The 25702-nt window shown below is 34.4% G+C and overlaps 2 protein-coding genes across 2 annotated transcripts; one reads left to right on the forward strand and one right to left on the reverse strand.

Moving 5' to 3' along the window:
- Positions 1–4316: 4316 nt before the first annotated feature.
- On the reverse strand, positions 4317–4968 carry LOC146163731 (uncharacterized). Its single transcript, XM_083380579.1, has 2 exons — positions 4683–4968; positions 4317–4475 (listed from the first exon to the last, which is right to left on the reverse strand). The coding sequence occupies exons 1-2, from the start codon at positions 4872–4874 to the stop codon at positions 4317–4319; spliced, it is 351 nt and encodes a 116-aa protein (XP_083236705.1). The 5' UTR covers positions 4875–4968.
- A 2985-nt stretch (positions 4969–7953) lies between these two features.
- On the forward strand, positions 7954–25660 carry LOC146163732 (phosphatidylinositol 4-kinase type 2-alpha-like). Its single transcript, XM_083381090.1, has 12 exons — positions 7954–8209; positions 8845–8930; positions 10986–11048; positions 11964–12194; positions 12580–12749; positions 15660–15813; positions 17892–18092; positions 18978–19109; positions 19441–19594; positions 22293–22463; positions 23519–23652; positions 24032–25660. The coding sequence occupies exons 1-12, from the start codon at positions 8143–8145 to the stop codon at positions 24266–24268; spliced, it is 1800 nt and encodes a 599-aa protein (XP_083237216.1). The 5' UTR covers positions 7954–8142; the 3' UTR covers positions 24269–25660.
- The last annotated feature ends 42 nt before the right edge of the window (positions 25661–25702 follow it).

Here is a 25702-nt window from a genome sequence, read left to right on the forward strand (position 1 = left end):
ATGGTTTTCTTGGTCAGTGTTGTAGATGTATTTCAATTTGGTACATCTTTACTATGCTGGTTGATAATACTGTTTTTGACCAACAACGCTTATAATCAGTTGGCCCTGTAAATATACATACTTTTAATAAATGCAGTTAGCTTAGATAGTTGCAGATTGAATATTAGTTTACCTACTCACTTAGCTAATTGAAAATATTAGTTCTTAATTTAGCTTAACTTTCAGTTACTAGTTACCTATAAGCTATGAGGACAGATTAAAGTCGTTAGTATTAGACAGGTTTTAATACTAGTAATTAGCATTTAGAAGTCACATCAATTTCTATATAATTATTACAAATCACTTCCGTAGAATTTTAGAAGTATTTCTCTATTATAGATGAGTTATGTAATAGTACTCTTGACAGATTTCCAGCAGATCAGGAAAGAAAAAATCTTTGGGTGGCAAACATTTACCGTAGCAATTGGGCGCCGATGAAACATTCGATGGTGTGTTCCGACCAGACATAAAAAATTTCCAAAATACTTAAAAAAGGTAGATATATACATTCTCTATATATATATGTATATAAACATACCATACTGATAATATCAGAGCTGATAGACATGTCTAATAACTAAATTACTATACTATACTATAGTAGTTTAGTTATTAGAAACCTCGCATCAGCTCCAAAATTACCTGGATAGTCATTCCATGCTTAATTTAAAGAGCCGGAAACCCAACACAGATTATTAATTTAGAAATTTCAAATATTCACTAATATTGAATATTTATTAACTAGGTATAAAAAAATTTCAATTAAATGGTTTTGTTTCATGAAATACACATAATAATAAAGGAGCATTTTTCAAATGTGTCCCTCGGGCCCCAGGGGGCCACAAAGAAGTCTTCAGGGGGCAACAGACATGTCATATTTTAATTTTTAGTTAGTTAAAATGAGACCTGACTTATAAAAGGGGGCATGACTTATAAAAGGCTGAGAACCACTGGTCTTTATGTGGCAATATGCCTAATAATATTTATATTTTGTACAAATGTACATTGTACAAATGTATTGATTAATTTAATTACTTTCTAGATTATCCTGTAAAATATCTAGCTATTTCTAAATATAATTCTTTCGAACCCATTGATTTAGTTTGTCAAAGTTAGACAAGCCATAAAAATTAAAAGTGCCACTATAGCTGGAGTCTGTTGCAAAATTATTTTCCCTTTGAGGTCTTTGATAGATGGGTGCAAAAATTTTGAAAAACTTTAAATTAAATGTGGAATGACCCATATAACAAATTAGGGTATTACAATGAACGACATTTATAGTTAAACATTAAAAAATACTATGTAAAAAGTAAACATTTGTGACACACCACTGTGTATCCTAAGCAAAATGTATTAAATATTATTTAAAAAAAACTAAAGCACCCTAAGATTGAACATTAACTACATTGTAAACTAAAACACACTTGAAGTTTAAATAAAGTGTAAAACTTGTTTAGCAAACAAAAGAAAGAAAACTACCAAATGCCAGACTACAAGTGCTAGGATCAACCAACCAACTTAAGATTCCCAAGAACTACATAACACATGACCATAATTACTGCTTGAACATTTATTTAAAAAACGAAGAGAACAAATTGAAAGAAAGCAATGAAAAAATTATACGATTAAAAAAGAAAATGAAAGTTGCAAGACAAAAAGCGAGAAGATTAAAATTGAAGGTCAATTCTTTAAAGGGGATTATTAGAATTTTAAAGGATAAAAATTTAATTTCAACTCGCTGTGAAGACATGTTAAAGCAGTGTTTATCAGAGGTACCATTTGAACTATTAACAAGAATCAAAAAAACAAAATCTGGCAAAGGATTTAAATATTCAGCAGCTTTAAAATCATTTGCACTTACTCTACAATTTTATTCCTCTAAAGCATACGAATTTGTCCGTAAAAGTTTCGATTTTTCATTACCCCACCAAGCCCAGATTCGAAAATGGTACGGCAAAATAGATGCGGATCCAGGATTTACAAAACCAGCTTTTATTGCAATTAAAGAAAAGGTGAGAATCGCCCACAACAATGGTAAACAAGTTGTGCTCCCTTATGCTTGACGAGATGTCTATTAGGAAACATATTGCTTGGGATGGTAAAAAGTTTCGTGGTTTTGTAGATCATGGAAATGGTCTCTATGATGACGACTCTTTACCATATGCGAAGGATGTTCTCGTTTTAATGGTTATATGTATTAATAGTGGTTGGAAGGTGCCATGTGCATATTTTTTTGTAGATGGCTTAAGTGGTGCAGAGCGTGCAAACATCGTCAAAATATGTATTCAGCGTGTTTCATACACTGGTGCAAAGGTAGTATCTCTGACATGCGACGGTCCTTCTTGTCATTTCACTATGTTACGAGAACTCGGTGCATCTATGATACCAGGTTGCTTAACAGCAAACTTTGAACATCCCTCGAACAAAACCGAGCGGATTTATGTTCTTCTTGATAACAAATTAGGGTATTACAATGAACGACATTTATAGTTAAACATTAAAAAATACTATGTAAAAAGTAAACATTTGTGACACACCACTGTGTATCCTAAGCAAAATGTATTAAATATTATTTAAAAAAAACTAAAGCACCCTAAGATTGAACATTAACTACATTGTAAACTAAAACACACTTGAAGTTTAAATAAAGTGTAAAACTTGTTTAGCAAACAAAAGAAAGAAAACTACCAAATGCCAGACTACAAGTGCTAGGATCAACCAACCAACTTAAGATTCCCAAGAACTACATAACACATGACCATAATTACTGCTTGAACATTTATTTAAAAAACGAAGAGAACAAATTGAAAGAAAGCAATGAAAAAATTATACGATTAAAAAAGAAAATGAAAGTTGCAAGACAAAAAGCGAGAAGATTAAAATTGAAGGTTAATTCTTTAAAGGGGATTATTAGAATTTTAAAGGATAAAAATTTAATTTCAACTCGCTGTGAAGACATGTTAAAGCAGTGTTTATCAGAGGTACCATTTGAACTATTAACAAGAATCAAAAAAACAAAATCTGGCAAAGGATTTAAATATTCAGCAGCTTTAAAATCATTTGCACTTACTCTACAATTTTATTCCTCTAAAGCATACGAATTTGTCCGTAAAAGTTTCGATTTTTCATTACCCCACCAAGCCCAGATTCGAAAATGGTACGGCAAAATAGATGCGGATCCAGGATTTACAAAACCAGCTTTTATTGCAATTAAAGAAAAGGTGAGAATCGCCCACAACAATGGTAAACAAGTTGTGCTCCCTTATGCTTGACGAGATGTCTATTAGGAAACATATTGCTTGGGATGGTAAAAAGTTTCGTGGTTTTGTAGATCATGGAAATGGTCTCTATGATGACGACTCTTTACCATATGCGAAGGATGTTCTCGTTTTAATGGTTGTATGTATTAATAGTGGTTGGAAGGTGCCATGTGCATATTTTTTTGTAGATGGCTTAAGTGGTGCAGAGCGTGCAAACATCGTCAAAATATGTATTCAGCGTGTTTCATACACTGGTGCAAAGGTAGTATCTCTGACATGCGACGGTCCTTCTTGTCATTTCACTATGTTACGAGAACTCGGTGCATCTATGATACCAGGTTGCTTAACAGCAAACTTTGAACATCCCTCGAACAAAACCGAGCGGATTTATGTTCTTCTTGATGTTTGCCATATGCTTAAACTTGTGCGAAATACTTTTGCTGATTGGGGAATTTTGGTAGATGGAGATGGAGGAAAAATCAAATGGCAATACATTATTGCATTGCAAAAACTCCCAACAAAATGAAGGTTTGCGTTTGGGCAACAAGCTTAAGCTGGCACACATCAAATGGCAGCAGCAAAAAATGAAGGTAAACCTTGCAGCACAGGCATTGAGTTCTAGTGTGGCTGATGCCATCCAATATTGTGCAGAGAATTTAAAACTAAAGGAATTTAAGGGATGTGCACCAACTGTCAGGTTCTTACGAATGTTTGATCGTTTATTTGACATTTTAAATTCAAGAAATCCCCTCGCCAAAGGTTTTAAGTCTGCCCTTCGGATTGCGAATAAGTTTGTATGGGATCCCTTTCTTTCAGAATGTTATACTTACATAATGCAGTTAAAAACAACTGACAGCACTCCAATGCACATTTCCAGAAGAAAAACTGGTTTTGTTGGTTTTTTAGCCTGTATCCTGAGCACAAAAGATTTGTTCGATAACTTAGTAGGCAGAGTCAATGCTCCACTAAGTTATTTGTTAATGTACAAGTTTAGCCAAGATCACCTAGAATTGTTTTTCAGTGCTGTCCGACTGCTGGTGGCTGCAATAATAACCCAACAGCACAACAGTTCACAGCAGCCTTCAAGCGTCTTTTGATGAGAAGCTGTATTAAGGGTACAAATGGTAATTGCTCCAACCAGGATTCAACAACAATTCTGGATGCAATAAGCGACACCTGTAAAACAAATTATACGGAGGTAAAGTTAACTGATGTGGCATTAATTAAAAAATATGACCTCATTGAACGTCTGCCCATTTCAACAGACCATGATTACTGTGACAGTCCAAACATAAAAATTTTATCAGAATATAAAAAAGCAGCTATTACATACATAGCTGGGTATGTTGCAAAGATGGCAAAAAAACAAACAACATGTTTTACCTGCTCCTTGGCACTTGGTTCCCAGAAAATGATAGCACAACCCAGTTTTTTGACATTCAAAGACAGAGGAGGTCTTATGAAACCATCAGAAAGTGTAATTAGGGTGTGCTCTGACACCGAAAAATGCTTCTTAAGATTGTTGGCATGTTCTGGTGGAAAATTACCGATTAATACAGGAATTCCAGATGCCATTGCAACATCAGTATTACACAGTATTAATGCATCCCAATTATTTCCTGATTTAGATAGTCACATGTTTGACAGTACAGTGATGGATAATCATGTCTTTCAACTGATCAAAGTTGTATCGAAGTGCTACAGTAAGATAAGGCTGTACCATCTTGGAAAGGAAACCTCTGAAAAAATAGTAGGAGAAAAAATAAGAAAAAAGCTTAGCAAGCTAGTTTTATTTAACAATCAATAAGTTTTATTTATCACATGTTCACTTGTTGTTTTAAATTTGTACTATTTGTTTATTGCTACTGTTGTTAAATATTTTTCAATTATTGCGTTTTTTCCTTTGCTGCAAGCAACCAAGTTACTTTTAAAACCGACTGTGTCAGTCTATAGAAGTATATGCAAAAATATGGCTAACCTTCAGGACATCCAATAAAATGCATCCTTGGGGTTTTTAAATTATAACCTGGTTAAGGATATCCTAGCCGAACACGAGTTTTGTTCCATGTCTGTCTACAAAATAAAATAAAACTTAAATAGAAGCCTTAACATAACAAAAATGCAGAGCATTATTTTAGTACTATTATAGTTTTAACTAAAAAGTAACCAACAAGCAGAAAGAATTGAACAAAAGATTTAATAAAAGATAAGTATAGTTGAGTGTAAAACTGTCATACTGGTTTAGTCTCGTAAAAAAACACAAAAAATAGGTGCTTTTAACGTTTTTTTATTTCTAAATAGTCAGATATTGGCTTGTCGCTTTAGAAACCACCAACTTTAAGTTATAAGTAGTCTAAAAATAAATGGGAAAAATACACTGGTTTAGTCGTCTTTAAAAAGCAGATTTTTGCGTTAATTATACAGTTTTATTTATTTTTTCTCCTTTAAATAATTGAAGTATGGCTTGCGGCCTTAGAAACCACTAATTTTAAGTCACAAGCATTCCTAAATAGTCAGAAAACGCTGTCACTAACACCCTTCTCCATAAGGCGTAATGCAAATTTTGCGCATTTTAGGACCTTTACAAGATGGCGTTTCAGCCTTCTAATTGGCTTCAAAAACCGCTCACGCGTGCCGCTAGTTGCGCTATCCAGGTTTTATAGAGATCAGTGTGCGTTATACGACATAGAAATCAATAAAAAAATTAAGTATTCTATGTGTGGCAAGCTGCGTTCGTAGCTTATCTTGCTTAAAGTCTCTACCTTTTAACTTATGAAATCTCAAGTTTTATTTTTTTACTTTGATTTTTAAGTTTTAGGTTATTTTTACTTGTAAAGAAACAGTATGAAAGGTAAAAAAAACATTAGAAATGTAGACGTAGATTGTTTCTAACGTTGCGTATCACGTATGTTTACCTCTGATTGAGAAAGATTGATTTTCGTATGGTTTTGGGCTTGAATGAATTAGCGGACTTCAGCAATAACAAAGATTAGCCCTTTAAAAGAATAAAAAGATTCCAATGCAAAGAACAAAATAAGGCGATGGTCTAGAATCCTACCATAATTACAAAATCAACGCCCAATATCATCATCTGGGTTAGTTAGGGTGCGAGTTAGCGTTTGGGTGTGGGTTAGTCAAGTATTGTTATATTCATTATTTAATATTAATACTTGACCCAACCTAACCCTAAACGCTCACCCGCACCCTAACCCAAATAATGTGCCTGTGGTATGATTGTAGACCAGCCCAAAATAATTTAGGTCTTTAAGCGAGTTTGGGGATCTAAAGTTTTATTTTTTTCACTTTTATTTTCAAGTTTAATGTTTATTTACTTCTATAGAAATAGGTAAAATGTTTCACAAGAAAAAACATTAGAAAAGGTGACGTAACTTTAGGAACGTTGGATATAAAGACATAGTCTAGAAAACCAATGTTTTTAACATTTCCTTTTACGTATGTTGGTATGCGTCTTGCAACTATACGCATAACTCAGTAACCACCGTTTTTTTTTACCTGTAAAAAGATAGAAATATAGTAACCTTTAAATAGGTACAACTATACTGTGTCGAATTTTAACTATTTTTAGCTCTTCTATTCAGTTATATGCCATTCTGGAAAGTATGGCAGATCTCGACAAGATCTCGCGGGTGCACGGCCGAAAAAATCTGGATGACCGGGTGCAACAAAGGTAGAAAAAGTGTACCTTAGGTGCACTTTCAAATTTCCAGATGCACTTCATGATTTTCCGACGCATTCTGTAATCTGTATTGCACACATTGCACTGTAAACGTATGCCCCATAAGCGTTTTACATATTTGGGGTGCAGTCTAGAATTCTACCACATTTACAGTATTATGTCGGTTTAAGTGCGAGTTTGGGTTTGGGAGGGTAAAGTATTTTTATTATATTTATTTATTTCATGCACTTTAAATTTGTCATCTAGTTTTGTTGCTGCAAAAAAAGTGGTAGGATTCTAGACCGACGCCTAAACTTTTAAATGGTGATAAGGTAACAAACCTTGATACACCCCCTTGTTTAAGTTGGTTATCATTAGGGCGATTATTTTTTGACTTGTCAAAAAAAGTCAAAATTTTGTCAAAATTTGCACGTTTGGTCAAAATTTGCCAAAATTATTTGCAATGAAAATCGATTAAAAATACATATAAATCGATTAGTATTTCAACTATTTACACAATTTTTTTTAAAAATAACCAGCGTGTTGTTTTTCTTTGCCATTTTAGTGGTTGTTTTTCTTTTTTTTAATGACAAAAATATTAACTATGCGTTTATATAAGTTTTGCATAACCCGAAATATATAACTGATTTGTGTTCGACCGGTAGTCAGCAAAACATCAAAAATGTGTGGTAGACGATGCCAAGACACTAATTCAGTTTACTTTAAACGACAATATGTTGTTTAAATCAATGTATTTCTAATAGGTCAAAAAAATATATTTATATATATTAAATCAATGTATTTTCTAATATGTCAAAAAAATATATTTTCAGGTCAAAATTTCTCATTTTTTAGGTCAAAAAATAATCGCCCTAGTTATCGTATATTCAAAAAATGGTTCTCATTCGATTTTTTTGGTTCTGGTTGGGTCTTTCAAGAAAAACATGCGCACATTGGTTTATATTGGCTTAAAAAATGAGAGTGTTAGTTTAACTCTGACTCAATTCCAGTCTTTAGGTTTGCTTACTTTGACTGACAATTATTTTAATAATATCTATATGTATAACTGAGTCGCAAATTTACAATGTTTTATAAATTCTCTTTATTTTTTATATAGGTATATTTTAGTAAAATATAAGCAAAAGTAAGTTTTTTGACCTTCAATGGATGGCGTCAAACAGCTCTAATCAAAATCTGATAGATCTTTATGTGGATTCGACATGCCCCGAGTCTGGTAAGACAATTATACATAATCACGTTTGTAGTTATTCACTCAAGACAGCTACCTCTTTAACTCTCAGAGATACAGAATTCTTTGGTACAATTTACATGGTTTTTAAGAACGTTTATGTGCTACTAGTTTTTAGTTTGTATAAACATTGGAGCTAAAAAAAATATAATACCATCAGAATTATGTTATTAAATGACTTTAATTGACACTTGAGATAGTGACTGAACTGCTTTTCAATCAGGAATTACTTTATATATTTGGTACAGCAAATATTTTTTAATACATAGGTTTCAATGCATGTGTACAATTTCGCTTTTAAATAAAGAGGGTATAAATGTTATAAATATGCCTTGCAATCAATAAATCGTTCACATCAACGTCACATTTTTGGTCTACCACAAAATCAATGTAATTAATACACAGTAAAATCACCATATGTTATTTGTTTACCCAGTTCACAACCAGTCCATCTTTACCCAGCTAATCATTTGTCAGTGCAGTATCCTGCCTTTTTCTGCCCTACTACATCCTGCCAATTTAGTAGTCGCCTTGTGACTTTGCAAAGGGACAAATCTATGAGAACTACCTTTTCATTGCTTGATGTAGTTCTATGTTGTAAAAAATGCCCTTTGTTTCAGACACAGTATTATTGCCTGACAATAAAGTATTTTCTGGAGGTCAAGTGTTGCAAGTTGATCTTTTGGGGACTTCTCAACAGCATCAGGTAACATTATTTTTCAGCTTTGCTGTAAAAATAACTCTTTGTGCTTAAAAGTCTTAAAACAGAAAAATTTATTACCTTGGTTGATGGCCAATTGTTTACTTTTTTAGGTGTAGACAAGTAATATAGGTTTTCTATAACCTAACAATAACAATAAGTTTTGTTAAGTAAACCAATAAGAACATAAATTATTACAACAAATTCAGTTTTTATTTATGTGGCCCGAAAAAAAAAATTTTTTTTTGGACACATGTTGTTTTTGTCCGAATTATTTTTTTTTTTTTTTTTTTTTTTCAGTTAATTTTTTATGGCTCACTTTTGACAAGGAAAAAAACATAGTTGGAACATGAAATTTTCACAACTGTTAAATACCCTCCCAAAGTTGTTTCTAATATAAAAAAAAATTGCCTAGGTTCTAAGGGGTGGTTTTTAGGGGGGTAAAACTGTCATTTTTTGTTAATTTTGGTTTTGGGCACTTTTCAGAGATGAAAAAATGTAAAAAAAATCTGATATATTTGTGGATGATGGATACATGACATATGCAATGCTAAGTAACAAAATTTTAAACCTTACCCCTGAACTGTTCATCCGGGGGGTCAAAATGCAAAACACTTTAGGAAATTTCAATGATATATTTACACTAGAAGAAAATGACATAAAAATCTGAAAATTTCACAAATGTTAGAGAACCATTTAAGGCTGATGTTAAAATAAACATTTTACCTCTTGAAAATAGGGGAGTATTTTAGGGGGGCAAAATTAAAATTCGGCCATTTTTGTGTTTAGAGGTGTCTAAAAAACTAAAGAAAACATTGTTAAATAGTTTTCAATTATAAAGACAAATTATAGGTTGCTTCACAGCAAAATTTTGACCTTCAACTCAAAATAATTAACCCATGGGGGAAAATATTTAACCAAAAATATAGAAATTAAAGTGATTTTTTGATGGAATAAAAATTGCAAACAAAGTGGTGTACAGTGCCTGGCAGATTTTTCATTTAAACTTGCGTCGGTAAAATATGTTGTTTTGTAAAAGCAATAAGTTAATTTACTAAGAGAAACCTCTTTCTAAAAGGCAAGTCGCACGCGCTTAGTTTCACTGAGACGAGACACTTTGCACGATGAATGTTGCCCGCACTGGACAAAATAAGCATAGCAAGAAGCCAGCCGCTCGCGGCCAGAATAAAGCAAGCGATATGACCAAATTCTGTATTGAAGGTTTTCTGCCGCTAGATTAGAGTAGATAGCTGTAAAGAACTAAATCGATTACGTCACACTATTGACTTTTGTCCCCAATTAGAGGCGTATAGGGGTGCAAGAAAAAATTGTCAAATATTTTTCAATTATAAAGACAAGTTATAGGTTTGCTTCGCAGCAAAATTTATATTAAGACCACTGGCAATCTATCTTGTAAAAGTGCACCATGTCCAACCTATAACACGCAACTTCGGGCCACATCCGCTTTTGCCTGCTAAAGCACCGAAACTGGAAGCACAACATTGGGAGTATATGGACGCTGACAAATAAGACCCGTTGAAAGAATATAGAATAACTAGGAAATAACACCCTGGTAAAGTATAGTAGAACTGCGCTGTACCCCCCCTGGTATAATATAGTAGAACCGCGCTATAACCCCCTAGCAAAATATACAAAAACCGCACACCCTGTCTAGTTTCATTTTTTTTTATTACACCTAGAGGTAGCAAAACCATGTTGATTGAAAGATGAATTTCAATCAATGGTATTTTAAAATCAATAGATTTCCCTATTCATAACATATTAAATTCCTGTCTGCTACATCAATTATAGCACGTCCCTTTGTTGGAGATCAATAAATTATCCCAGGATAATTTGGGTTTCTATCTTTCCTACAGAGCTCATAAAACAGTTTTACAGGAACATTCAGGGTTATTATACTCTTAAAAAGCTTTTTCGTCTTTTTGTATAAAAACACATTGCTTTTACCCTCCATGCAGGATATGTTTGTATTAGATATAGGTGTCTGATTTGTTTTCCCTTTAAAAGGCAACATAGTATTTAAAATTTTGTGGTGTTCAGGTTATGAAAGGACTAGTGAATGGTCACTCTGAAATTGATGGTCCAGAAGCTGAAATATATACAGTAAGTACAAAAGCAGAGGTAGTTTTTAGAGTAATTTTTTTTTGTAAATTGTATCTCAGTCAGATTTGCACTTAATTAAGTTTTATTAACAGGTATGGTCATGATTTCCAGGACTTGCTATCTAAACACAACTTAAAAGCACCTCTATATACAAGTGCTAAAACACCTCTGCAATTCATATAGCAATTGTGTATATAAAGAATAAAATCCATATGGCAAAATGTTCTTATACATTCTCGTGATATAAGCCATCTCATGTCTTGATTAGGATATTAGTCATTACCCAACACAGACAACCAGCAGATTAGATTGCTATTTGTAAATACCCAAAGAGTTTTTTTATGTGATCTAATTTAATTAAGGGCATTAACTGGTCATACCAATACTGCAATTGCTGTTATTAACTCTGTTAGGTTTTATATAGCCTGCTTATAACCCAAATTAATTATAGCACCAAAGTTTTCCATTTGTAATATACATATTAACAACCTTATGATGTAGAAGGTGGTACATGTTTAGCATATAATTTTGATCAGCATCATAGTGCTGCTTAGTGTCTTTAAAGGAAACCTTAATAGAGTCATTTGATTTAGTAATTTTGCTAAAAAAAGGAAACAAACTGTCCATCTTCTAAATTGTGTATTGTTGTTGGGTAATCAGGTGTCACTATATAAAGACAAATTGTATCGAATTCTCGACAAGCTTTCACACCACCGTGTTTCATCAGGTCAAAGTAGAAATGTATTCTTGTGGTTTGTAGCAATATCACACTAACGACAATTTCTATTTAGTAGGAAGTCATAAGGTTTTAACACTCAAAGTGCAAGTCTGATCCATTGTATGTTAAAGTATTTTTAAACAAATAAGATAACAATAAAAATAGTTTTGTCTTACTAAGCCTTCTTGTTTTAACAGAACCACTACAACGCAAATAGGAACAATTTGTACAGCCATCCAGACAACAACTTTAACAACTCAATGAAAAAGCCAGACATCCTTGATGGAACTTCAAATGCAATGCATAACCTGACACACAACGGACATGACATGGACCTTGTTATTGAAGCTGATGAAATGGGCAATCCCCAGAAAGTGGTGTTGGATGTTCAAGTCAGAAATGGTGCTCAAGAAATCTCACAAGATGATGTAAATAAAAAGTTGTAATATAGTTTAAGCTTGTTTTTATAAGGTTCCTTTGTACAAGGATTTTGTGATTGCAGCAATATTTCATCAAATATGCAACCATACTTTGTCAGTAACGCTTAGTTAAAATTTATATCTGTGAACAGATTTTGTTTAGGTTTAGATTTTGCACTACGGTATTACGTAATGTGACTATATTTATTTTTTTATAGGGGTCTTTTCTAAACCATCAGCCTAATTTAATTTGCTGTATGGTCAAAACACCTTTTTGTATGTACCTAACACTTAGAACTAACCTGAATGACAAAAAGTTTGTATTGTTTGGTACCCTTTTTGTTATAAATACCATTTTTGTTGCTTGCTAACACCATAATCCTTTGGGTTCTAGGTGGAAGTTACCATGGAAAATGTTAAACAAGTCAACCCTAATATGAGAAAAACTAAAGTGACTGTCCCAAAACCTACTTCTCCGCCCATAGCGCCGTTGATGCCGCACTCAATAACACCACCAACTTCTCCCAGTGCTGAGCGAGAAAATCAACCACTGTTGTCTAGAAAGTAAGTAAACCATTGTTGCAATAAATTTAGCAGACAAGTGGAGAGAAAAAATAGTTTATTCTGTTGCGCTTGTTTGGGTCAACATTACTAGTTTTGACTTTTGAATACCAGTCCAGCAATGATAGTAAGCTATACTACAGTTTATGTAGTTGTCAAGAAAATATATTTGTATATAGATTTTGTCAGCAAAAAGGCAGTGTCAGTATATCTAAGGAAATAACAAAAAACAGTATAAACATAAGGCATGAGAAATAAAAAAATAAAGTAAAAAAATAAAAGGAAAAATAAAAAATAGCAAAATTCTGCATAACCCATGTCTATTAAAACACAGGTGCAGGTTCAAAAAAGCTGTGACAAAAGATCTCAAAGGCAGCAAAAGAAAAAGCTTTTTTTTTTAAGTTGAAAATATTAATTTTGTATGGCGTATTTCTAAAAAACGTGTTTATTGACAGTGGTTCATTAGCATTTGATTATGTATTTGCAAGTTATTTTACTATCTGTAATTAGAATTTGTTATGAAACCTTTAACTGGTTTACACAAAGCTCTAAATGAATTGCATTTTTGCTTTTAGTATTTAATCTATTTACTGGCCTTATTGTTAAAGTTACAGAATTAAGTGTCTTTGGCCTTTGCTTTTTAAATCTTTGATAATGAGTTGACGTAACCTAAAGGTTGAGTGCTGTAATTCATTTTGTTTGAATAATCAATGTAAATACAAGGCTCCTTGGCATGGGTGTGTGGCTAGGTTGTGTCCACACTGCCTTTAGTTTTCTTGTTTAATACGTATTTACACACATCCACGTCATCAACCTTTTTTGCTGTCGACTAAACCATTCCCACATGCCTTGGGCGCTTTGCGTTGTGAATTTGAATGGGCGATCGCTAAGTTAAGGTTTTGTTTGTTTTTGCCATCCTTGGTTCAACTGCAGTGAAGCACTTGACTGGAAATCAATAAGTGTTGGTAGCTGAAAGGAGATTGTGTAAAAGTCAGCGCTGCTTTTGAGTTTATGATTTAGTAATCTATATGTGCTTTTGGGATCTGTAAGACTGAATGGGATATGAATGATCAACATCAAATTGAAAGTGTTTCAATCCGTTGGTGAGTAACCGACTGCTGTTTTTAAATGAATAAACTGTATTTGTTTTGTTTTCCTGGTTATCTAAACTACACTATTTGAAACCGCTACGAAAACATTGGCTAAACTTGTAATTAGGTGATATATGTATATGGTATTACTTTTATGTGTGTATAAATGAATAAAATTTGGCTTTTTTTGTTAATATCTGAAAAGACTGAAAATAGGTGTATGTGCGTGTCATCGTGATCATTTTAACGAGATAACTACCTGCCAGCCATTTTTGCATCATTGGCACTGACACCGCTTGACCAAAATTTATATATACACTTTATATATATTGACCTGGCAAAGGATATCCTGTTCTCGGATACAGAACTGCTACCAGTTGTGCTGGTAATAGTTCCTGACTGAGTTGTATGCATGAGCATAGTAAGACAAACATGGCTCAATTAAATTCTGTTGAAAAGCTTTTCCTTGTAGTAGCAAAACGAAACTCAATTGATGATTATGTGTATTTTGTTTGGATTGTTATTAGTTTTGAGTTAGCTGTTTGGACAGGGTTCATAGCATTTCATTATGAAGTTTCATAGTAATAGTCAAATAAAACCAGTAATAGTACATGTCATGAAAAATCATTGTACAACAGTTGTTAAGAATTATGTTTTTTTGTTTTTAATGTTTGTTTTTCAAAATAAAACAGTGTAGCTATTGTTTATCAACCATACAAATACTTTATTGCTTTGTATTAAACAGTCACTAATAAGTATATTTCAATACCATAATGCACTGCGTTCTTGATTTCCTGTGGTAATGTTTTCTCAAATGATGTGAAAACGTTTAGTCGTTATTGTCTGCATTCTGTGTTTAGACTACCAAGAATTCATTTGGGCCACAATTTTTAGAAATATATGTATACAGATACTGTTTTATTCAGTGCAATCCGATGCTTAAATTAGAGTTGTTTATTTGATGCTCATGTTCTACCAGTGATCTATCATATGTTATTAGTATAGATTTATCTTTGTAAGAGTTATGTGATGAACATGTTTAAACGTGCAATGCATGAACTATATATACAAACCTACCAGCACATGCTGGTGTGTGTAGTGTTTTCAATTTAGCTTCAGGCTTAAGGTATTCACTAGTTTGACAAGGTATTACTTGTTAGGTGTTAGTTTTTAAACAGCATAAATTTTGGTCAAAGTTTAATTGGTATATATAATGCTGAATTGTCTGAAAAAGGCTTGAGAACTAAAAACAACTCTATTCGCTATTGATGGCAGGAAGGATATTTAGTTAGCTTATATTACCTTTTTAACTAGTTTTAAACTGTTTACGATGCTTACAATTTGCCGCAAAGTTTGACTGATTTGTTTAGGCATGCTAAACAGGAAGTATTCTAAATAGATTTTAGATCAAAGTTCAATTACATTAATTTTTGCATTTTTGTTAGTTTAATGCTGTAGCAAAATTCAACAAGTTTTGAAAAGATCGAGTGTGTTTTTCAAAATACTGTTTGCAAATGGTTTGCTTAATGTGATATCTATATATGGCAGTTAACAAAGCAACCGAGCTTCCTTTTTACAAAGTAGAAGATTCCTGGTTTGATAGGTAAATTCAGCCATATTGAAATGTATGCAGTGCTTTATTGTTGTGTTTATAACTTTATTTCTATTTCTACTTTCACATAATGAAAAGGTCTATCATTGCTTTATTGCTTATTCAACATGTTTGCTTCCAATATGTGTGATGTAAAATTGTCACAGATCTATGTCACTGCATCTTAAGTCCCTATAACATGTTTCTAAAAAGTACTACAATGCTTTGCAGCCGGTTGGATTCTGAGTACATCAATGAGTTCCCTGATGATATATCTTTTCAACAACTTGTGCGAACTGCCGAAACAGCGATAGATAGAGGTGTGTACCCTGTTCGCATCGCTCAAGGATCCAGCGGAAGCTACTTTGTGAAAGATGCTGATAGGGTGAGTTCCAAATTAGCAAACCTTGGATTTAATTCAATTGGTTGGATGGTTAAATGGCATTATGTTAATAACCCCAGTAATTATCAAACTATATCATGCTGAGCCCTGTGATTAAATTAAAAATTTTATGTTGTATGGTCCCAATCTTTAGTACAGTGAAGTCACTATAAATCAACCTAGTATAATAAATATCTGGAAATGATTAAAAGTGCACATTAAGAAGTGAAATGAACAGAACATACATGTTTGCTCAATAAAGGAAATGGTCATATCATGAACAGATTAACCGTTGATTTGTAATAAGGAATCCACTTAAATTTCCACAGGAACCATTTTGTTATGTATAAAAGACTTTCAAGAGGTGTGTATTAAAGACTTTAACACAGTCTACATGCAGCAAACAGAGTCAATGAAATTCTTGTTTCAAGTTATTTTATGTGTGAACACAGTTTACACCTGTCCTTCTTTTACCCACAGCTTTAAACACTCCACTAGTTACTTATGTTTTTTTATATTTTACTCCATAATGTGCTAATCAAATTTTGTGCATTTTTTAAAATTCCATACTGATAAACTTTTAGTGCTGTGCTTTACAATGTACTCAACCCACACCTACTTAATATTATTTAAATCGCAACAAGGCAAGATAGGGTAACAACCAACAATTTTATGCAACACTTTTAGATCTGGATTTCTCAGTAAAATAAAATTGCCATTGTAGCATATTTTATCTGTCTAAAAAGCATATTTTACTTCAAAAAGTTGGCAAAAGCAACCTGGTGATAACTTGTACAAAAGATTACAATAAAAAATTAAAATAATAAAAAATAAAGACTTTACTACCCTTTAAATCTAACTCGTAGGTGTGGGTTGGTTATATTGTGTGTTTTTTATCAGCTATAATAAAGCCAAAAATGCAACCAAAACTGAACTGCCCCTGCCACATCTGTACAAAGAGGCAAAAGTGTCCCTATTATTAAACAAATGATTTTTATCTTATGAAAGAAACGATTTTACCACTCACACAAAATTATTGTCCCACAATGTTGTGCAACTTCTCTAAATTAGCTTAATTAGAACTACATTACAAAAAAATATTTAAGGTTCATGTCATAATGCGAAATCTGAAATATTGAATTGCATGGTAGTTGAATGGAAAACAGGTAACAAGAAGGCACTTTTTAATGTTGCTTGTGGATGTATTTTATTAATAAAACCACTGTGTTAGCTAATTAATATAGAACATATTGGGGCAACAGTTTACCATCCACCAAAATGCCTTGACAAACTGGTTGATTTTGTATAATCATGTGATCATGTGAATAAACGCCTTGAAATTTCATTTATTGAGCAGCATATGTCAAAGGGTTTGTGATTTTACATTGACTATTAAAACTTGCTTTTAAATGTTGATCCCAAATTATCCTAGCCAAGGATCCTTCACATTCAATCTAGTGCATTCATAAATAATTCATATGTACATTATAGCCATTGTGTACTGATGTATATATACCTTTTTTGTGAAAATCAATACAGCACACCTTGGTGGTTTAATAAGATGGTTTGTTGTCACTTCAAACCAGTTATCTATTTCTAAGAACAGTTTTAAACTATTTTGTATATATAACTACTGTTGACCTCTCACTAACCTAAAAACATATTTTAAATGCTTAGTGGAAGCCTGAATTTAATTATTTTAATTCCTGAAATTTTCTCAACACAGCAAGGCCAAAAAATGTGAATATATATAAAAATGCGGTGAAAAGTTGAAATCTATTCTTTTAAGTTTTTCAAAAGAGTTATGATTTGCAGTGCTGCAATTTTACAGTTTGACAACCATTGAAATATATGAGCAGAAAACTTGGAAATTTTGTTTTTGTCATGCCATTTCTATGTATACGTTTTGAATAGGTCTTGTGCACTCAAACTGAGTTTCTTTTAAGCCTCATGTATTCACAATTGTGTATAATGTATTTACAAATGTTCAATAGTGTTATTTTTAAACTAATAGTCATACTCATGTTACATAGATAGTAACCAACTGATTCATTTTAATAATACTAAGCATCTTTGCACAGAAAATTATTGCAGTCTTTAAGCCTAAAAACGAGGAGCCCTATGGCCAGTTAAACCCAAAATGGACAAAGTGGATGCACAAAACCTGCTGTCCATGCTGCTTCGGGCGCGATTGTCTCATTCCAAACCAGGGTTATTTGTCAGAGGCCGGCGCATCACTTATTGACCATAAGCTGAAGCTCAATGTTGTGCCAAAAACTCACGTGGGTTTGTTTTGCAATTTGCTATGTGCTTTGGTGTTGTGTCTGCATTTTATTTCGGGTAGTTTAAAATATGGTTTACAAATTTATGTTAGTTTGAAAATTTACTGATTGACTCCAACATATATAATTGTTAACATTTATGTAAATTAATTTAAATAAGTGTCGTTTTTATCAAATTTACCGCTTTTATGTACATAGGATAAACTCACCCGATCCGTTAGAAATCAGTGCATTTCTAAGCAAAAAGGTCTACGACAATCAGGGCATCCAATGGCAGAAAAGTCTAGACTTTTAGACCTTGAGGTCCTGGCAATGCACTGATTTGGACCTTTAGGTAAACTCCCGGCGAAGATAAATTAAAAATATTCATTAAAAGTTCAGAAAAGATAACAAAAATTGTGAGATAGGATTAATAACACTTGACCCACCTAAACCCTAACGCTAACCCGAATCCTAACCCAAATAATGTGCGTTATTTTAATAATTCTTTAAATGCTGGGGAAAAAAGCCCAAACTCGGATGGGCATAAGATGGTTTCTCGTCCATTGTATTTAAGATTATTACGTCACAAATTGAGGTATTGGGGCCTGAAGCGTTATAATTATTAAATTATCGCACATTATTTGGGTTATGGCGCTGGTTAGCGTTTGGGTTTGGTTGGGTCAAGTATTGTTAAACTTAATCTTCTTATGCACATTTGTTAATGCAAATTAGTGCATTGTCCAAGACCTCAAAGTCTAAAAGTCGGACTTTTTGATCCTTTGAATGCACTGATTGTCGTAGACCTTTTTGCTTAGAACTGCACTGATTTCTGACGGATCGGGTGATAAACTACTAAATGTGTTTTGTAACAGTAACCAATGATTTTTATGTTTAATATCACAGGTTGTGCATTTAGTAAGTGAAACCTTTAACTACAATGCTATTGACCGTGCCAAAGCGAAGACAAAAAAGTACACTTCAGAACATTTTCCGAAAGTGGGCAAACGGTTTCACAGAATTGGACTACCACCTAAGGTAGAATTGTGATAATAAACAAATTATTTGACTAATGTCTTACATTTAACCATATAAAGATTATTTTATTATATTATTCGGCGGTTTGAAGGGTTTAGTCTTATCTAGCAGTTTCCAAAATTTTTAAAATAAAATTTTTTGTTTAATGCTTATACATTTAACAAAAAAAATTTGATAATAGCTTAGGTATAGTGTAAAATACTTTTGCTAATACTGTGAACTTTAGTAACACAAATGAGCGATATTGCTTAGCCTTGCTCCTAATACCGGGTTCTTGTGTTCTATTTGTGATGTGTGAAATCCTTAGGGTTTAATGTATATTATATTTCAGGTTGGCTCGATGCAGACATTTGTGGAAGGCTACAAAGATGCCGAATACTACCTGCGCAAGTTTGAATCCGAGCCACTAAAAGACACGACCGCCGACGAGTATTACTTTCAGTTCGAGAAGCTTGTCGTGTTGGATTACATCATACGGAACACAGGTTAACGAACTTTGAACATATAGTCGGTTTGAACAAGATTTGGTAGGTTTCGTACGCAAAAAACATGCAGTTAATATGTACTGCTGTATTGGTTACGTAATTACAATTTTTGCTAGTTTTTTGGTAACGGGAATTTAAAAATTAACTGCCGTTACAGTATAGGTACAGTTTGTATTCGGAAACTTTTGTTTCTCTTACTCGCCGCTAGAGCCTGCGCTATTTTACGAACAAACTGTTATATTTTTGCTTATTGCTCAACAATAAGCCGATTTGTGTGACCACCATAATTAAGCCAGGTTTCTTTCACTAAGCGTAAAAAGAAACCTGTGCGCAACCGAATAATGGCGGAACAAGAAAGCCGAATAATGATAGATCAAGAAATCCGAATAACGATAGATCAAGAAAGCCTGGTTTTATAAATTAGCGGTTTAAATTCCCCTGCTGTGTACAGTCACAGCACCGTTCCATCGGTGTCCCGTGACTGCTCGTCACGTGCACGACCATTGTGACGTCAGCGCCGCTTGTCGGTTTCGCTATTCGGCCTGATGCGCTTTTTAGTCAGAGCTGCTTGCTAGCGGCAAACGCGCAAGGCTGCCTGGCGAATGTTTACGTTGCGCCAAAGTGGCTACACGTCACTCTTTCGGGCCATTTTACTGCCTTTTTTACAACCTTTTTTCTGTCTTGTTATGCGTGCATTTAAAAACGCTCTCACTGACGCCAGTGTTTTTATTGAATTTTATGTGGTGTTTTTCAACCCAGAAATGTCCCATGTTTTATGTGTTCGTGAATCTTTACATTAATCAAGATGGGAAATGTAACAAATCAAAAAGAAAAAGCCCCTTAAATAGAGTTTTGCTGCCACGCAATGTAATATTGTCAGTGTTACCTTTCAGTAAAACTAGTTTTACCTTTCTATATAACCCCTTCTAATCGGTTATCTAAAGAATTTAGCAACACTAAACTCGAAATTCAAACATTAACCTCATAACACCGACTTAAAAAAAATCGATTACTTCCAATTCCAATGTGTCAAAAGAAATGTGTTGGTTATTGAAGTGTACAGTACTGCACTTATTAATGCTAGGCTTAAAGCAACTTATTTTATCGTCGAATACACGGTACACCAGTATACGGTCACACTAAATCAGGTTGTGCAAGGCACTGAATAGAAAATTTAATTTTTTTTGTATTTCGAAGTACGTCGCTGGCCGCACAAGATGTTCTCTCGGGTGAATTTAATGATGCGGTTGCACTGCTAAAAGGCGTGCGGAAACAATATTCTGCAATTGCTTTGCGAGGATTTATAAACGCATAATATGTTTGTGTTAGTTCACATAAGCGCAGTAATATTTACTATGATAGAATAGATTGTATACCAGAGTGTCAACCGTTTAGATTTTTCCGTTAATCTGTTTCCCCAGGAAGTTTAGATACTTATGTTATTTTGAGATCTACCTTTAAAGTAAAACTAGTGTCTGTGTCTCCACATTTTGCTTTAACCAAAATAAAAATGTTTTTTTTTCTTCCAAAAATTCAAAAAGAGTGCATGAAAACAACTTTAAGGAAATTTAGTAAATCGAAAGCCTTTCGTGGCCCATCGCCAATCTTTCACGGATATAAATATGGTTGTAACTTGAATACAAACCGACTGGGCTGTTAATTTTCACTTCGGTTGAAGATAGAATAACGGCGAAAATATCTTGCTCTACCCCAACCCAGCTGCGCTGCCTTAATTTTAAAATAACAGATCTTCAAACTCGCCGAGAAGCCAAAAGACAAACCCTTTTGAGAGCAGTTTGTTTATATTCGGATGCAACGACACAATAGGTTCGTGGCTAACCGAAAATCGCTGAATGAGCCGCAGGTCATAAACCACGATTTGTAAACCCCTGCCCTAGTACCTGGATCAGCATTGTGAAATAAACACAGCGTACCGATGCCGCCGTTATGACGTTTCCCATGAAACCGGGGCGTGCGCTTTTCCAAATCTGTTTAAAATATCGTCAATTTTCTGACATGTAAACGTCAGAGCACGACGAATATCTCATTTAACCGTAAAGGCCCGTTTTACACTACAGCTGCGCTGAGCTGAGCTGAGCTGAGCAAAGCATAATTTCCATTTAATTTCTATTGTGGCGAGCGTCTCACGCTTTGCTAAACTTAAACTCAATGCAGCTAGGAAAAAGTTACGCCTTAGCGATTTTCAAGCTTTGCTCGACTGCAATCGAATCATAAAAGTGAATTTGCCCAGTCTGTTACGTAGCCATATTACAAACGCAATTTCCCGCCCAGCTCAGCTCAGCTGAAGTGTTAACTAGTGCTTCTTAAAACTTTTTTAGTTTTGTTAACCCCTAGCATCTATCTCCAGTTTTATTTCACCCTTGTGTAAAGACAAATTCTCACCTGTTCACTGAACAGGTTGAACACCCGGAATATTCGCCCTGCTCGCAAGCTGTCATCCATTTCTGACGGTTCATCCTTATTCACCCCAAAAATTTCATTCACCCTGGGGTGAACCATTCACCTGATTAAGAAACAATATTGTAAACAATTTCACGCCCTACCGCAGCTGTAGTGTTAACCGGCCTTCAGACGTGCGCTTCTCTCAAAAAAACTGTCAAAAACGGCCAAACCACGATCGCGTAGAAATGTATTAACAACCTCTCTCTAAAACGCAATTTCGCGGCTGTCGCTTCAGATCGCGGCAACGACAACTGGCTGATCAAGTACGAGAAACCGGACATCGATGACGAATCGGACGAAGCCGCGCAGAGCGAATGGTCGGTGATCAAGCAAGCCACCGTCAAGATCGCAGCTATCGACAACGGTCTGGCCTTCCCCTTCAAACACCCGGACTCATGGCGAGCATGTGAGTGCTAAAAGTTTACCTGTATTTTAACCTCGAACTTTCCAAACTGGGGACCGCTACAGGCCCGCATAATGAACTTCCATTTGTGGTAGTTACTCGATTAGAATTGCATTTTTTTACTTTATATGTGGAAATGTCATAACTAATACAAGTCACAATCCCAACTGAGGTGCACTTATTTTAAAATGCGTGTAGGGGCAGAGAACGGGAAATGTTTAGTTTAACACTGTGAACGGGTCGCGAAATAGATTAGTAAATTAAAAAGGGCGCGTGCTAAAAAATTGGTCAGCCCTGGTGTATAAGCCATTACCGCAAACATGATGTTACCATCTTGTATCTGCGTCCAATAACGGACACACATGATAAACTTGTTTAAAATTTTGTCGTAACTTCATTTGTCATCACAGGATCCCTTTAGGACGCAGCGTTTTATATTTGCTCGAAAAATTTTCTGAACTGTTGATTATTTTTTTTTTGTTCAATTTTACCAAAAAAATAGTAAATTGAATGCAGTAGTTTTAAACCGTATAGTTTTAAATATGATAAAATACCTATTGTCATCCGTATGGAAATTTTTTTTTAAATACTTTTTCCTGTTATTTTATTTGCTATCAGCCAGCATCTACTTTTGAAAATTTATTTATGTCATACTTTACATTGACCGACTAATTATTTTATCAATAAAAGCATTGACTTAATTTTGTCAGTTCAGTAAACGAATATTACAACAAAATTTTCGTGTATCCTTACAAACTATGGTTAGCTGTAATCTAATTCGAATTTTTAAAAGACTTGTTTGATTAGTTTCGCACCCGTGTTTTCCCTGTCACATATTTTTCGTGTCGTTAGTTTTAGTCTTAACAAAGCGTTCGAGATAAAACGATAGACATCCGTTTTAAGTGCAACTCTTGCGACATGCTAACCGCCGTGCCTCATATCCCCAATTAATCTTACCTGGCCATATGTTTAGCGGTTTGTGTGACGTAACCGGGTTATTCAACAATTGTGCCTTTATTTCAACAATTGTGCCTTTATTGGTCTTCAATTTTTTTTAGATCCATACCACTGGGCTTGGTTGCCCGCAGCGCAGCGTCCCTTCTCGAAGGAAATAAAGGAATTGGTTCTGAAGCAACTTTCTGACATGGCCTTCGTCGAAACCCTCGCCAATCAACTGCTTGAATTGTTTTCGGTAAGTTGTCCTACGCCCTAAGAAAAGCGCACTGTTTGCCTGATTGGTCTCTATCAGCTAGTAGTATCATTGAAGTTTGTTGAATTGACATAAATGCAGCATAAATTGGTATAAGTGCAGCAGAAAGTATTTTGAACTTTAGAACAGAACGTGGTTCGTTGTAAATGTTTTTATTGAAAAGCTGTACGTTATGTTGAGTTGAATGTACCCTGTGCGAATGCTCCACTATGTCGTTACCACATTGCATGACACGTTTCAATGTATTATCCTGTCTTAAATAAACACTTTATCACACAACAAAAAGGGCTTCAGTCATGTTACTGGTGTGTTTTGAAGTAAGTACGGAATAGCTTTTAAACGCAGTCATTTAACTTTACAGCAAGACAAGGGTTTCGACCGTGAGTTGTTCGAACGTCAGATGTCAGTGATGCGCGGCCAAATCCTCAACCTCTGCCAAGCGATGCAGAAAAACTACTCTCCCGAACAGCTGGTCAACATGCCCCCAGTGGTGATCGAAAAGACGCGCGAGCTGTCGCTAGGTGGCAGGCTGCGGACAATGACCGATCATTTTACGCAGCGCTTTCATAACAGAAAGCCGTTCTTCAGTTGGTGTTAAGTTTATTTAATTTTTTCTTTCCGGAAATGAGCTTTTTTGTTGAATCAGTCAATTCCTAAGTTTAGCCGCTGTGAGGTTCGCCAACCTATATTTTCCTGCATTAAAGCCTGGCAAATTGGTGCGCCGGCGATAAAATGTAAACCAGTTTAGAACGTCGTGCGTTTATTTGCATTTGCACTGCAAACAAGTCATGAAGATTAATCACCAGTCGAACTTATCCATCCCAATTGTGAAAAGTTTCTTCAGACCAGCTTGGCGTAAATGTCTTCGTTCGATTTCGACGACAATTAACGCCAGTTTTCACTTGTTTATCACGGTAATCAGTTTAGGTATTTTTGCGCGTGCGGTGACGTCTAGTGCTTGTTCTTGCCATACAATGCAGTGACGTAAAATGCACTGCAATGACATTGTGCTTAAACTTCTCCGTCTTTATCTGTGGTAAATAGACAAAGGCTATTTCGACATACTACACTAAGTGGGAGACTTTATCATTTAATTAGTTTTTGCTTTATTTAGAGACTATTCTATAACGTCATTGGACCTTTGTATTCTAGCTCAAACTACAAACAATTTTTGAACGGACGCAATTAATTTCAAGCCTTAAGAAAATGAAATGTCACAGAAGCTTTCGCACTTTTAATTTATATTGCCGTTGTTCTTGTTCTTGTTTCTATTTTTGCCATTTTCTTTACTACCGTGAAGCGAATCCAACGGACGCTATATATGTATTACTAACTTCAGTCTGAAGTCTGAAGCAACCAATTCCCTGACCAGTGTTACTTCTGGAGTTGGTGGTAACCTGAAGTTTCTGCTATTTAAGATGGCCTGGCGCTTTCTGTGCTTCTATGGGACAGTATTTCCAGCTTTAGGATATGTCGTAATTTTGTATTTGAATCCAAACTTTCCTAAAGGTGGTTTAAATGTAAAGTTTCTATGTTCGGTACCACGAAACAAATTTCATTGTAAATATTTTACATTTCGATAATACCAGCCTAGTCAAATACTGTTCCTAAATCAACCAACCACCTTCCTGTCTTCGTACTTCTTAATACGCATTATTCTACACCGATCGCTATAATAGATTTATAAATTACAAGGCTTGGAGTTTAGCTGATCTTAAATGCTGTTTGCTTTGCCAACAACGAAACGCAAAATGAGCTGAAACTTACCTTTACGCTGACGACTTGGCGCTTGTAGACCCTGTTGCACTGTTTCAAATATCTGACAAGGCTCGACCGACGATAATGCAATCGTTTCGCTTTAATGTATTTAGATATTTGAGCGAAATGCGCAAGTCGTTGTTTGCGTTGGATTTCTTGCGATTTTTTGACTGGAGCGAAAGAAATGACAGCGTTTCGTGCAATGTTAAATAAACTGTCGCCTGTGTCTGCACATATTGACTGTGTTTTTTTACTCGAATGGCATTTTGTAAGA

Source organism: Ascidiella aspersa, chromosome 2 (assembly GCF_963924565.1).
Source record: "Ascidiella aspersa chromosome 2, kaAscAspe10.2, whole genome shotgun sequence".
Lineage (NCBI taxonomy): Eukaryota > Metazoa > Chordata > Ascidiacea > Phlebobranchia > Ascidiidae > Ascidiella > Ascidiella aspersa.